General features: G+C 35.9%; 1 protein-coding gene across 1 annotated transcript in view; it reads right to left on the bottom strand.

Moving 5' to 3' along the window:
* The window catches only part of TRAT1 (T cell receptor associated transmembrane adaptor 1), a 68542-nt gene that overhangs the window by 22365 nt on the left and 32724 nt on the right, over window positions 1-13453 (bottom strand). Inside the window, exon 3 of the mRNA XM_074214441.1 lies at window positions 8406-8442. Within this exon, the coding sequence (XP_074070542.1) occupies window positions 8406-8442 (37 nt within the window). The remainder of the gene's footprint in view (window positions 1-8405; window positions 8443-13453) is intronic.

The following is a 13453-nucleotide window of genomic DNA, read 5'->3' as shown; positions in this document are numbered from 1 at the left end:
TTGTGGGGGTGGTGGGCAAAAAGAACTCCAAAAGCTCAGGAAGTACCCCAAGACCAGGCACAGGCTGGGGAACTCAACAGAACAGAAAGTTTGATCTTCAAATACAGGACTCACTTGAAGCATAGAGAGTGGAGGAGAAGGGGAAAATATGAGGGACTTAACGATGATGAACAACTACATGTATTCCTGCATAGAAAAATGATACTGATAATACTCACATGAAGCTTCTCATTTAATAGAGCAGGTAAAAGGAGAGAGCTGAATTTGAAGATATAATATATTATAAAAATGGAGTCAATGGCTAAAAGGAAAATGTAATGAGAGAAAGAAAAAGGAGAGGTGGAATAGGCTAAGATATTTCATATAAGAAGATTTTTTTTTTTATTGAAATGAGCTATTGCAGTGATATGGAAGGGGGGAAGGTGAGGGGGAATGAGAGAACCTTCACTCTCATCAGAGGTGGCTCAGACAGGAAACAGCATTATACTCAATGGGGTACGGACATCTAGAGTAAGAAGGAGAGAAGGGGACAGGGGGAAGGGGGGGATGTGAGTGATGGAGGAGAGGGTGGACTGTGGGGGAGAATGAACAGATATAGCACATTTTCTTTTTTACTTCTTGCAAGGGGCTGGGATTGGATGACCTGTCCGGGACCACAGGGCTGGGTGATTGCTGGGCTTTAGGGGTGGTATGTGGGCTCGGGGCTTCTTGGCCCCAGGGCTGGTGATCAGTCTGCTGAACCACTCAGCCACCCTACAGCACATTTAAGAAGAGGGACAGTGAAAGGCAAGAGAAAATATAGTATATGGTAGTGGGGGAAATATGAATGGAGGGAGTTGCTATCAGTAATAGCAACAGTAGAAAAATATGGAAGTAGCTTTTGTGATGGACTTATCATAAAGAATGTGATCCACCCCCAATAGAGCTGGTGGTGTTGGAACATAGACTGGAGCACATTTCTTTTATTAATTTTTTTAAATTTAAATTTAAATTTTTTTCTCTTTCCTTTACTTTATTGCTCATGAGAATCTATTTTTTTGTGGGGGGGAGTATTATGTTTACTCTTAAACAAGAATATTTTAGTCATGTATAAATAACATTATTTGTACAAAAAAATAAAAAAATAAATATAATAACATATTTTATTTTATCCATTTTCCTTCACAAATCTTGCCTCCTTGACTAGTCTTTAATCATAGTCCTAACACTTATAATTGACTGTCCTCCATTCACCCATTGCCTCACAGAGTCCTATCTTCTTTCAAGATTTTTTTTCAAATTTTGGCATGAAATATTTAGCAAACAAGAAGACAAAAAGAAATAATGATCTTAATGTAGCATTTAATCAATTGAAACAAAAGCAAGAATAATGAAAATTTATCAGTACAAGTAATGTAAACCTTGATCACTCATCCATCAGTATACATAAGCTTCATGGAAGAGAGTGGGTTCACACTTGCAGAAACCTAGAAGTAAAACCCATGAGTAGGGAAATTTATGTTCTAGAGGCAACTCAAGACTCTGGACTGTGGACCTGGATATTAATGCTGATGCATAGTAAGTGCTTATTAAATGTTTATTGATTGATTCTTTTTATTTTTATTTGTTATCTAGTTTTTAATATTTTTTATTTTGATTGATTCTTAAGTAAATCACTGAACTTCTTTGGACTTTTTGATTTGCTTGTTTTATAAATAAAAGGATTAGGCTACATGTTATTTTTGTCAAATCTTCAGCATTTTATTTTTAAAAATAAATGTTGAGCTGATTCATGTCAAAAGGAGCCAAGAAAACTCAAAAAGTTCTGATACATTCATATGAGAAGCCTCACTGATCAGTTACTTCTGGAAATAGACAATCAGAAGGGAAAGATTAGACCTCTGTATTGAATAGTGGACAAGCGGCAGCTCCCAAGTGTGTCACAAGGTGCTTCTGGGGTAAGTTGAGAGGTCCAAGAAGTGGGATCACAGTGAGAAATGGTGGTGATGTGGTAAACAAGATGTTATATAAAGGCATATCAGAGTGACAGAAAGATGATGGTGATGTAGTTTACAAGAAATAGAGTCAAAACAACAGATGTCAGAGAAGGTGAAAAAATTGACTTTAGAGATGAGATGGCAAATGAAACTGAACTATCAGAGAGTCACGATTGTACATAAGTCAGAGACTTGATTATATGACATCATATATTTGGTATGGACTAGAATTGGGAAAAAGGAAATAAACCACTATGAAAGGCATCCTATGTTGATGATTCCCTTGCTAATTGGTCATCATTTTTTCTATTCTTTTCTTATTCTATGCTATGTTTAAATGCTTATCGTTTGCCCAATTTATACAAGAGAATCAAAAGACTCTCCTGGAAACCTAAAAAAGCAATTATATTCAGATGTTTTCAAGGTCATCCTTATAGTGACAAAATAATATGCTGCAGAGATTATCATTACAGAGAGACCTTCAAGAATAAGCCTGGTTCCAATGAGGTCAGGGTTTTCAGTCACATGTTACAAACCTTGAACTCAATATTAAATCAGAAAATTGTTTTCCAAATACAAAGGGGAAAAATTAAAGATTTTTAATTTGATAAAGAGCTATCAGAATTTCAAAAACCAGTGATTCCCATAATTCAGATGAACTATAAGATGTGCTTACAACAAGGGGCAAGTCATCTGTATACTTCATTTTTCTCAATTGTAGAATGAAGAAATTAGAATAGATGAGTTCTGAGGCCTCTTTGAGTTTTAAAGCTATGATCTTATACTTTTTCATCTCATTTGTAAAAAAAAAAAAACCTTGAACAATCCTTGAACTAACACTAATCTAACCCCTAAGTTTTGGTTTCCCCCATTTCTGTCTTTCTTTTCCTTACTTTTTATTACAAATTTGAACCTAGAACCCAAGATTTCTAGAACATAGGATTTAGATCTGGAAGGAAACTGAAAAATCACCTAACCCAATCTCCTATTTTTCAAGACAGCAAAACTGAAGCTGAGAGATTGTAATTTAGCCAAGATCATATAGATAATATGTTGCTAAGCCAGGTTTTGAATTCAAAACTTGTGTCCAATCTAAAATTATTAGGACTATTAAGAAACAGTACAGAGAGTTCCCCTCCATTAAACTCTTCCAAACAGATCTAGAATGTACTCTAAAGGGCAGTTGAGTGGCACAGTGGATAGATCACTGACAGGGAGTCAGGAGGTTCAGAGTTCAAATCTGACCCCAGAAACTCACTGTGTGATACTGGGCAAATCACTTCACCCCAATTGCCCCCCCAAAAGTGCACCAGACTGAATCCTCATGGGGGAAATACAGAAAAAGTCACAGTGAATCATTTGCCCAGTCCAGTTCAACATGAAATAGGCAGAAAGACCTGTGGACACTGGGCCAGGGTCCAACCTGGAGCATACTACCCATGGAGTACTCCAAGGAGAGTACACAGTTCCATAGTGGTGCACCACTAGACCCATACCAAGTCATTGCCATGGGAATAGGGTTTTTTTTGTCCATTATCCAGTTAAGGTTACAGATACAAGATGAACTGAAAAGGATACCTGCTGAGATGTTATTATGGGTAGGGAGGGTCTGGAAATTATATGGAGGAAGGAAAAAGTTCAGAAGCCAGCAACGTCAATGGTTGGTTCAGACCCCAATTACAGAACAGTCTCACTTTTTGGCATCATCTTCAGTCTTAAGAAGAATTACTAAGGCACGAATCCTAGACCAAAGGAGAGCTTATACTCCTGCCTGTCTGAGTAGGGTCCTCCAGATCACCAATAAGCAGCAAGTTTTTCTTGTACACACCCAAACCCAGGTCAGGAATTTGCAGAATTCAGACAGGGAGGCAGCAATTAGACCACTTTTGGAGCACTGAAGGGTTGCAGATCCCTGACCTGTCCTTGAGATCCTGGAACAGCCCAACAAGAAAGAAGCGACAGGACTAACCGAGAACTCCCTCCAGAAGTATACATAACACAGACCCAACATCAAGTCTAAAGACTGGAAGAAAGCTGAAAGAATGAGTAAACAGGAAAAAGAATTCTATCATAAAGAACTATTATAATGGCAGGGAAGCTCAAGACACAAACACAAAACAAATGTCAAAGAGAATCACTGCTTGAACAACAATTCAATTAGGACTCTGAAAAAGATAAAGCAAGAGGGGGATTTTCAAAAAGTTTTAAAATATCCATTTGATTAAATGAGAGCACTTGAAGGGAAAAAATGGAAAAGAATATAGAAGAAAGAATTGGAAAGAGAATTAATGGTTTGGTACAAGGAAGGAAAATTTTTACACCAACAAATTCCTTGAAAAAAAAATAGAAGAGACCAAAATAGAAACCAAACTATAAAAGGCAGTAAATATTAAAGTCACAAGATAAAAAGAATAGAAAAAGATAAGGTATTTCATAGTCAAAAAAATTGACCTAGAAACCAGAAAGGAGAGGTAGCAAAGAAAGAGAATATGAGCAATGCTCCAAACCTGGGGGAATGATGGTACAAGTTGTATTCAAAACTGATCAAATATCATTGTGTTGAACACTTAACAAATGGTGAGGAAACATACTGCCCACATCCTGATGAGATGAGAAGGGAAGAACTCAGAATGCAGAAGGAGAAAAAATAAACTTTTTGAACTGTGGCTAATGTGGAAATTTGACCGACTATAATTTCTGGAATAAATTTTGTTTTGCTTGTGTTCTCAAGTGTAAGGGTAGAAGGGGAGGTAAAGAGAATTTTAACTGATTAAGAAAAAAAATATTTTTTTAAAATGAAAAAACCCTAATATTCACTATTGAGTCTATTCTTATTAGCCATTCTATAGCATTAGGCTACATTTTAATTATTTGCTATCAGTGAACTTTGTAGTAGTAAAGTTCATTAATCATAAGATTTGGGACTGAGAGTGATCTTAGAGATGATCTAACTTAATCTCTACATGTTATAGGAAAGGAAATTGAATTCCAGAAAAGAGAAGTATCCTACCCAAGGTCAACAACTAAGTTAGAGTGAGGATTCAGATTCAGGTCTATTAAATCAAAGTGGAAGTAGCATATCTCTGATTTGTGCCTTGCTGGATATAAGGAAGAAGACCCATCTAACAAAAGAATATTTATGATTGAAGTTATCAAGGATTATTTGTGTGTTAATAGAATGAGTAAGGGGAATACTGACTTTAGGTAAGATAACCTGACTTCAAATTTCTGTAAGTCCACATTCCAGGCCTCAGTTTCTTCAGCTACAAAATAAGACTAATGATCTCTGAGATTCCATCTACCATGTCCTGGGCTCTATCTTTTGCTAATTAGATACTGGAGACCAAAAGAAGTGAAATGATTTGTGCACAGTTAATAGTCAAGGGAGTAATCTAAATTTCCTTGTTGTTTTAGGAATTTTTCTACAAAACCAAAATAAGAACAATTATAAAACTAGATTATATGAAAATATTAGATACAATTAAACAACTATATCACCTCTTTCTCTACTTCCTATTCACTCTTTTGATCTCTCTTTGTCTCTCTCTCTCTCTTGTGCTTCTGTCTCCATCTCTTCTCTTTCTCTCCTATCCTCCCTGTCTTCCTTTCCTTTACTCTACTCTCTCTTCTCCTTTCCTCTCCCCTCCTTTTCCTTCCCCAGGCTTTAATTTTAGTTTTGTGTATAACTGTTTATAGACATGACTCTCTTGCTTGGTGATTTGGAGAATGAATGTAAAGACTTATAACAAATGTCATTATTATTGAAACACACACTGACCGAAGAACAACAAATTGTAGAAAGAAGTGTAGAACTGACTAGATTTTGGGGGGTTTTTGGTTGTTGTTTTTTTTAAGACAAAGCCTATGATTTCATCAGTTAAAGGTATACTCATAGTGGAACTTTCTCTACTTATTCAAATGGGAAACGATTCTCTGATCTGTCATTTTAGAGAGTTGTCGAAACAAGTGAGATATAAATGACTTTTCTGTGGTCATAGAACTAGTATATATTAGTAGCAGGGCTTGAACCCACATCCTTCTGACTCCAAATCAACCTTAAGCACTGTGCAATGCTGCTTCTAATTATAGCTGCTCTTTCACTTTTAAGTCATTGTGTTTCTGGTAAAGCAATGCAGGGGTGTGATAATGATTTGGAAGAGACAAAGTGATATAGTGACTCTAATTTTTTTAATTTTATTTTTTTTTTCAGTTCCAAATTCTGTCCCTCCCAACTCCCCTTATCCCCTCATTGAGAAATATATATTTAATCATGAACATGTATAGTCCAACAAAACAAATTCTTTCATTAACTTTGTCCAAAATAGAAAATATGCCTCAATCTGTAATTTGAGTATATTCCATCTCTACTTTAGGTAGGTATCACAAGTCTTCTGCAATTGTGAAAACCAATATTCCTTTCCCCATAGCTTCCACACTGGAAATAGTGAAGTTGTTTTAATACATCCAAATACCCATACTGTGGCTAGCAAGACATCTAACAACTTACATAATTGTGTATAAAGGGAAAGAAAGTGATCTCATTGAGGCAAGTGGAACAACTGAAAACAGGCACTAGATCATCTTTTGGTTGTATATTTCAGCAGGTTACAAGAACATTAGGAACATTTGCCACTGGAACTATCTCTTGAAAATCCATTATATATATTTTCATTGTAATTACAGTGTCCAGAAAGTATCATTTGCTCATTCCTTGGTCAGATCTCTCTCATTTTCCCTTCCTTTTTTGTCATTTCCTTGTGTCACTTTTCTCATTTCATCACCCTCTATCCCAGAATCTCTTGGCATTCCAATTCTAAAATATTCACTACTGACATTCCCAGTCCTTTCTCCTTACCCCCTATTCCTATAACTAATGTAATCATGTGTGAAGCTTCTGAAATTTCAAGAATATCATATTACATTTAAGTAAAAAATTAAAAATATTTTTAAATAATGCTTTTATAGAGAGATTGACATGGATAGGCTACTGACAGTATTTGTTATTCAGGACTTTAATTTAATTTAATTCTTAGGCAAATCTCTGGGCTATTTGCTACAACATAGAAATAGCCTCATGGTATAGAATCCTGTGTAGTAAGTGGGGTTCTACCCATTTTTGAATCTTTTTGTAGTTTTATTGCTACAAATTTCCAGTGATTTTTCCATTAGGAGCAATTGATTGTAAAAAAAATCACCACAACAACAAAGGATTGTCCTAGAGAAAGGGGTAGAAAGGAAAGAAAGGGGGAGGGATGAAAAGTGGAAGTAAAAGATGGAGAGATAAGGGAAAGAAAAGAGGGGGGAAAGAGAGACAGAGAGAGAGAAGAAGAAGGAGGAGGAGGAGGAGGAGGAGGAGGAAGAGGAGAAAGAAAGAAAGAAAAAGAAAGGAAGGAAGGAAGAAATCTGTTCACTCTATCCCATCCTGATAAATTCAATTATTATTAAAAAAATTCATCACAACCTAAATCATCCCAGAGTTCTAAGTACTTATCCTTGTTAAAAGAGATTATTTATCCTAAAGTGAAAAGATTAGGATACACCATAACTCAGAGTGGGGTACGTTGTTTGGGAAAGTAATGCTATCTTAACTATGTGCTTTGCCTTTGCCATGCTTAGCATACTTTGGGCAATTCCATAATATAGAGAGTCCTTTATATTAAACTCTTTATATTGGTTTCTATGTATACCTCTGTCTCTAGAGATGGCAAAGTGGATATTGTGCTTTGGTCTAGAATCAGCAGATCTAAATTCAAATCTGACCCCAGTCATTTACCAGCTATGTGACCCTGGGCAAGTCACTTAATCTGTTTGCCTCATTTTCCTCATCTGTAAAATGGAGATAATGATAACACCTGCCTTCCAGGATTATTGTAAGGATCAAATGAGATAAAAACTGTAAAGCACTTAGTACAGTGTATGATATATATTATGTGCTTCATAATTTTTCCTTCTTTTCCATGTGCAGCAAATCTCTCATTTTGGTGCAGTGGAAAGGGTAAGGGACTAGGAGGTTGTGACTGCAGTTCCAGCTCTACCAAGATGCCAATTTCAACTTCACTTTCCTATTTTGTAATGGGGACTTGAAGGGGAAGGGGTAAGGGGATAAACTATCTAGGTCCCTTCCATCTCAAACATCTATGAATCTGTGAAGCTCCAAAACATCTGTAGATAACAAGTTAGCATCTCATTTTTGTCTTTGACCTTGTACTCTTTCTGACAGAAAGAGAAACTGCTCAGAATGAGTGCTTCTGAGTCCAAAGATAAGTAATAATCCATGAAAATTTATAATCTCTGTAGGGGAGGTGGTGGCATTAACAAAGCTAAAAGTCACCTTTCTTTCTTTAAAGAAGGCACCTCTTTGTTCCCCTCTTCAGCTCACTTAGAGTCCACCCTGATTCTTCTTTATTATTGAAAGATCTAAGCACTTACCTTGGAATGTAGCCATCACTGTAGTCATCAATGAAGTCTGTAAGATAATTGTAAAATGAATGTTAAAAAACACTTCAAATCATGTTAATGTTGTTGCCATGTTAACAGTCTGATAACTATATTTCAATATCATCAGTTCCTTTGTTTAGCCTACATATTTTATTTTGTGCATTTTATTATTCCAAAAATTTCCATTAACAGAGTCCAGGACACAAAAGCTGTTAAGAAGTCCTATTCTTGAGTGTAATTTTGAATGTGTTTGCATTCATTGAATCTGACCATTTGCATCCTAATTTTTAAAAAAGAGCATTCTCATTGAATTGTTCTAAGTGTCCAAAGACTTATTTTGCATCCAAGCTCCTTCCCTGTCTATATGTGTAACCTTAACCAATAACTTACTCTCTGTGTGCTTTCATTGCTATAGTTAAAAATGAGGTTCTCTTCCTAACCTAATGTATATGGTAAAGAAGAAATAAAGACAGGGAGGAATGACTCCACCCTTGGGTGAATATTTCACTGAAAGTAAGTCTTTCCAAAAATGTCAAGTTGCTGGGACTATCTGATTCACCTCCAGATCAGATGGATTTCCCAATTTGAATCATTTGATCTTTGAGCAAACTTCCTGATTCCTTATTGTAAGGTTGCAGGGTAAAGAGTACAATTCTTCAGCAATAGAAATAAATACATTATTACTTTATCTTCATTAAACTTCACTAATAACTGTTCATTTTTGTGCTAACTGAAATGGAAGCATGTCAGTTATTTTTAAAGATTCTTTGACAGTAAAAATTCTGCAGGATATTTTAGAAAAAAATTGGGAGTGATAACATCAGTGTCCTGGGGAAAACTAACATATTTTGCCAACTCTTTATATTGAGAAGTTGATAGTTCAAAAGAGTTGACTTGGGGAAAATGAAGTTAAGATAATGTTAGAGTTGGACAAAACAGCATAAACCTAAAGAAGACCCAGGGGCACACAACTATAATGATGTTATTAAGTTGGAATTTATATCATCTTTACTGAATTCTAATATGAACAAAGATTAAAAAGGCTATAATTGGCCTTTATCTGAAGGGATAAAAAGAATGTATTCAAATCTCTCAGTGTCTTTGTTTACTCATCTGTAAAATGAGGATGTTGGATCAATTGATCTCTAAATTGACTCCCAGCCCTAGATCTAAAATCCTTTGATCAGGAAAAGTGGAAATGGATAAGAAAGCAGAATTGGTTATCTAGTCCCAGAATGACAGAAATGGGGATATATGAAACTCAAAGGTAAAAAGTGGGGGGAAAAAAGGATAGGAATTATTCCTTTTCCTAGAGAAAAATTGTGAATATTGTTAATATGTAAGGAAAATGTGGCTTCAAGAAGGATTTAAGTAAATGAAGAATTAGTAGTTATAGACTCTTTGCGAATAAGGTTTTTGTCATTTGTTTTTTTTTTTGTTCATCCGCAGAATTTACCACCGTGGTTGGAACAAAGCAGGAGCTTAATGTTGATAGATAAATAGATTACAAATTATTAAGAGAAAAGTAGGAAATGCCACAAGTATTATCCCCAATATCAGGTCAGCATCACAGAAAACAGCTAAGAGGTATATCACGCTATGGACTTACACTTTGTTCTACTATCAGGAAAAGAATTCTGGAATAATGAGACCATTAATTTGGTCTAGCATCAAATTATTTGTGCTCTTAATCGTTTCATACTAATCATCATGCCTAAAACTTGAACAACTTCTTGTTGTGGCTATTTAAGAAAAAATAGAAAGGCCAGTGAGAGGCTGCGTGGTGTAACAATAGAAAGAAGGCTGACCTTGTGTTCAAGCCTTGTGTCTTAAAAAAAAAAACCTGGATAACTCTCAGAAGATAACTATATTCCCTTGTTATTGCTGAGTCACTTCAGTCATATCCAACTCTTTGTGATCCCATTTGGGGTTTTCTTGGCAAAGACATTGGAGTGATTTGACATTTCTTTTTTTCCAGTTCACCAAATAGGACAAAATCAAATAAAGAAAGTATGATCTGTAGACAATAAATATCAAATAATGAAGGAGACAGCAATGAAGGGCATTTTTTAACTGGTATTACAAATAATAATTCTATGCTTTTTGGTAAGAAAGGTTATTCTTTATACAAACCCCAAGCAGAATATCAGAATGTGTGTGTGTGTGTGTGTGTGTGTGTGTGTGTGTGTGTGTGCAAAATTAAACTAATGAGACAACTCCACAAATACAAAGATCACTTTCTTCTTGGGAGTTAAAGAATATGAATTTAAATGTGTCTCCAAGGAGATCATTAATTGTTGAAGATTCATTATCTGGAATAAGACTGCAACTTGGAGGCAGAAGTGGATATTTCACATGGAAATGTATTTTTTTTTATGTCGGTGGCAGAGATAATGTGGGAGATTTGCTACAGAACTTCATCAAGGTACTGTGCTAGAAGAAATGATGAATGCAACCCTTGGAATATATATATATGTCAAAAAAATTTCATTATCCTGTAGGGAATATAATCCTGAACTGACTAATGTGTAACTTCTAAGGTAAACTTACCTAACTTAGCTAAACTTGTGGTTCCAAGCACAAGAAATCAAATGTACACAGGGCTTACTTGGAAGTCATAGAGACTTTAAGGCAAAGTATACAAGGGTTCAGATGGTTCTTCTATCCATCCCAAGTTAACAGCAATATAAATAAAATTGTAAAACCTTGTGAGTAAAACAAAATGTCAAGAAATAAAATGGATTACCAATATTTGTCAATGAAGAAATTGAAATTTAGAAAAAAAGAAACCTGGTCTAAAAATAGGGACTGATTTATTTTTAAATTATGGGAGGACATAGGGTCATAGATTCAGTAGGAAAGGACTTTAGAAGTCATGGAGTCTAACCCAACTGTTTTATAGAGTAGTTAAGTGATGAACCCAGAATCACACAACTAATAAGTGATAAAGAAAGCATTCAAATTCAAATATTTTCAAATATTTAAATACTAGCAGAATTGGTAACAATTCATTTTTTGACTAAAAACAATACTCTGTTGTAACACTGTCCCTCTATACACTTTCCTCTCTTGAAGTACACAGCTCTCAATTTTCTGATCCTTTAGTCATAAATCTAAACCCAGAGACTCACCACTACCTTCCAAGATAATTTTGTCTCCTGGCATTTTGCCTTTCTTTCTATCCCAAATGTTTAGCACACAATGCATTATATCTGGTTGAATGACTGACTTCTCTAGAACTTTGTTTCATCAGTCATGCTCATTTTCATACCCATGCTCTACTGCTTGAACACAATACATTCCTTTTTCTGTCCCTCACACACACCACTCCATCTCTGTGCCTTTGCCAATGTCCCATTTGCCTTTGCCACATCTGAAATGGACTCTCTTCTCAATTCCACCTCAAAGAATGCATCTCTTCCTACAAGACATGGCTCAAGCACCATTCAATACAGAAAACTTTGTCAGTCTCCCCAACTACTACTGTCCTCCTCCTTAAGTATATGGTATTTATTTTGGATTTATTCTGTATATACTTATATATAAGTAGATACTGTCCCTCTGATGAGCTACCTGAAATGAAGGAAATTTCTCTTTCTTTCTCTCTCTCTCTCTCTCTCTCTCTCTCTCTCTTTTTCTTCTTCTTCTTCTTCTTCTTCTTCTTCTTCTTCTTCTTCTTCCCTTTCTCCTCCCTCTTCCTTCTTCCTCTTCCTCCTTCCTTTTGATTTCCTAGGCTATTTTTTCTTCTTCTTTCTTCTTTTTCTTCTTCTTCTTCTTCTTCTTCTTCTTCTTCTTCTTCTTCTTCTTCTTCTTTCTTCTTCTTCATCTTCCTGTCCTTTAAAAAAATGGACATCTCACAAGGCTCTGTTCTTTCCCTAATCTCCCTAGAGGCAGTTCCTTGACATCCTTATCCTTTCTCAGGGCTTCAATTTCCAGTTGTACCCTAAGGATACAGTGGATAAAGCATTGACTTTGGAGTCAGGAGGACAGGAGTTTGAATCAGTCCTCAGACATTTGATTCTTCCTAGCTGTGTGACCATGAGCAGGTCACTTAACCCTGATTGCCTCTCATGTAGGGCCATCTCCAGTCATCCTGATTCATAATCTAGTCACTAGAACCAGATGACTCTGGAGGAGAAAGTGAGGCTGGTGACCTAGCTCAGCAACCCCCTCACTCAAATCCAATTCATGTGCTTGTCATGGCATCACCTCCCTGACCTCATGATCTTCCTCGAAAATGAAGAACAAAACATTGTCTACATCTATATTCCCAAACTGAACTTCAGTCCTGGATTTTCAACCTCTTACATATTTCTAACTGTCCCAGTCAAGTCAACAAATATTTATTCAGCATTTACTCTGCTTCAGGAATTGTGCTAAATATTAGCAATACAAAGACAAAAGCAATCCCCCACCCTTAAAGAGTTTATAATCTAATAGGAGAGATAAAATCCAAACAAGTACAAACAAGAAATACACAGTAAACATCAAAGATAATCCACCAAAGGAAGGCATTGAGGGAGAACTGGCAAAGATATTTTGTAAGAGAGATTTTCACTCAAAACTTGTTCCTCTTTCTTAATACCCTGACTCTGTTATTGGTAACATTATCTTCACTGTTATCCTGACTCAATAGTTGACATCATCCCTGATTTATTATATTATGTCCTATTGATCTTACTGATGCAGAGGAAGATGAAAAGAATTTGAATGTAACTGAAAGAATTTGGGTGGAGATGTAAATTGACTTGAAGTAGAGAATTATGATTGTAATAGAAACAACTGTAATCTTAAAAGCTGCTTGGGGGTGGAGATCCTCCCAATTCTTAAGGTATCATTGATTCATTGTTTAATGTAAAATTTGTATGCTGATTTGCTTAGGCTTTACCCTCTACTTAATTCCTGGTCTAGTAAGAGAAAGGGAGTTTACCTTTTGCCCTCTGGATGTGAGGTGAGACATAACATGAGCTGGACAGAAACTCAGGGCCAGCTCAGTCTTCTCTGACCATGGCCCAGCCATGGCTGCTTGGCTGTTCTTC

The sequence above is a fragment of the Macrotis lagotis genome, chromosome 1 (genome assembly GCF_037893015.1).
Source record: "Macrotis lagotis isolate mMagLag1 chromosome 1, bilby.v1.9.chrom.fasta, whole genome shotgun sequence".
Classification (NCBI taxonomy): Eukaryota; Metazoa; Chordata; class Mammalia; order Peramelemorphia; family Peramelidae; genus Macrotis; species Macrotis lagotis.
The sequence above is the reverse complement of the archived record's forward strand: the minus strand, read 5'-3'. Positions and strand labels throughout refer to the sequence as shown.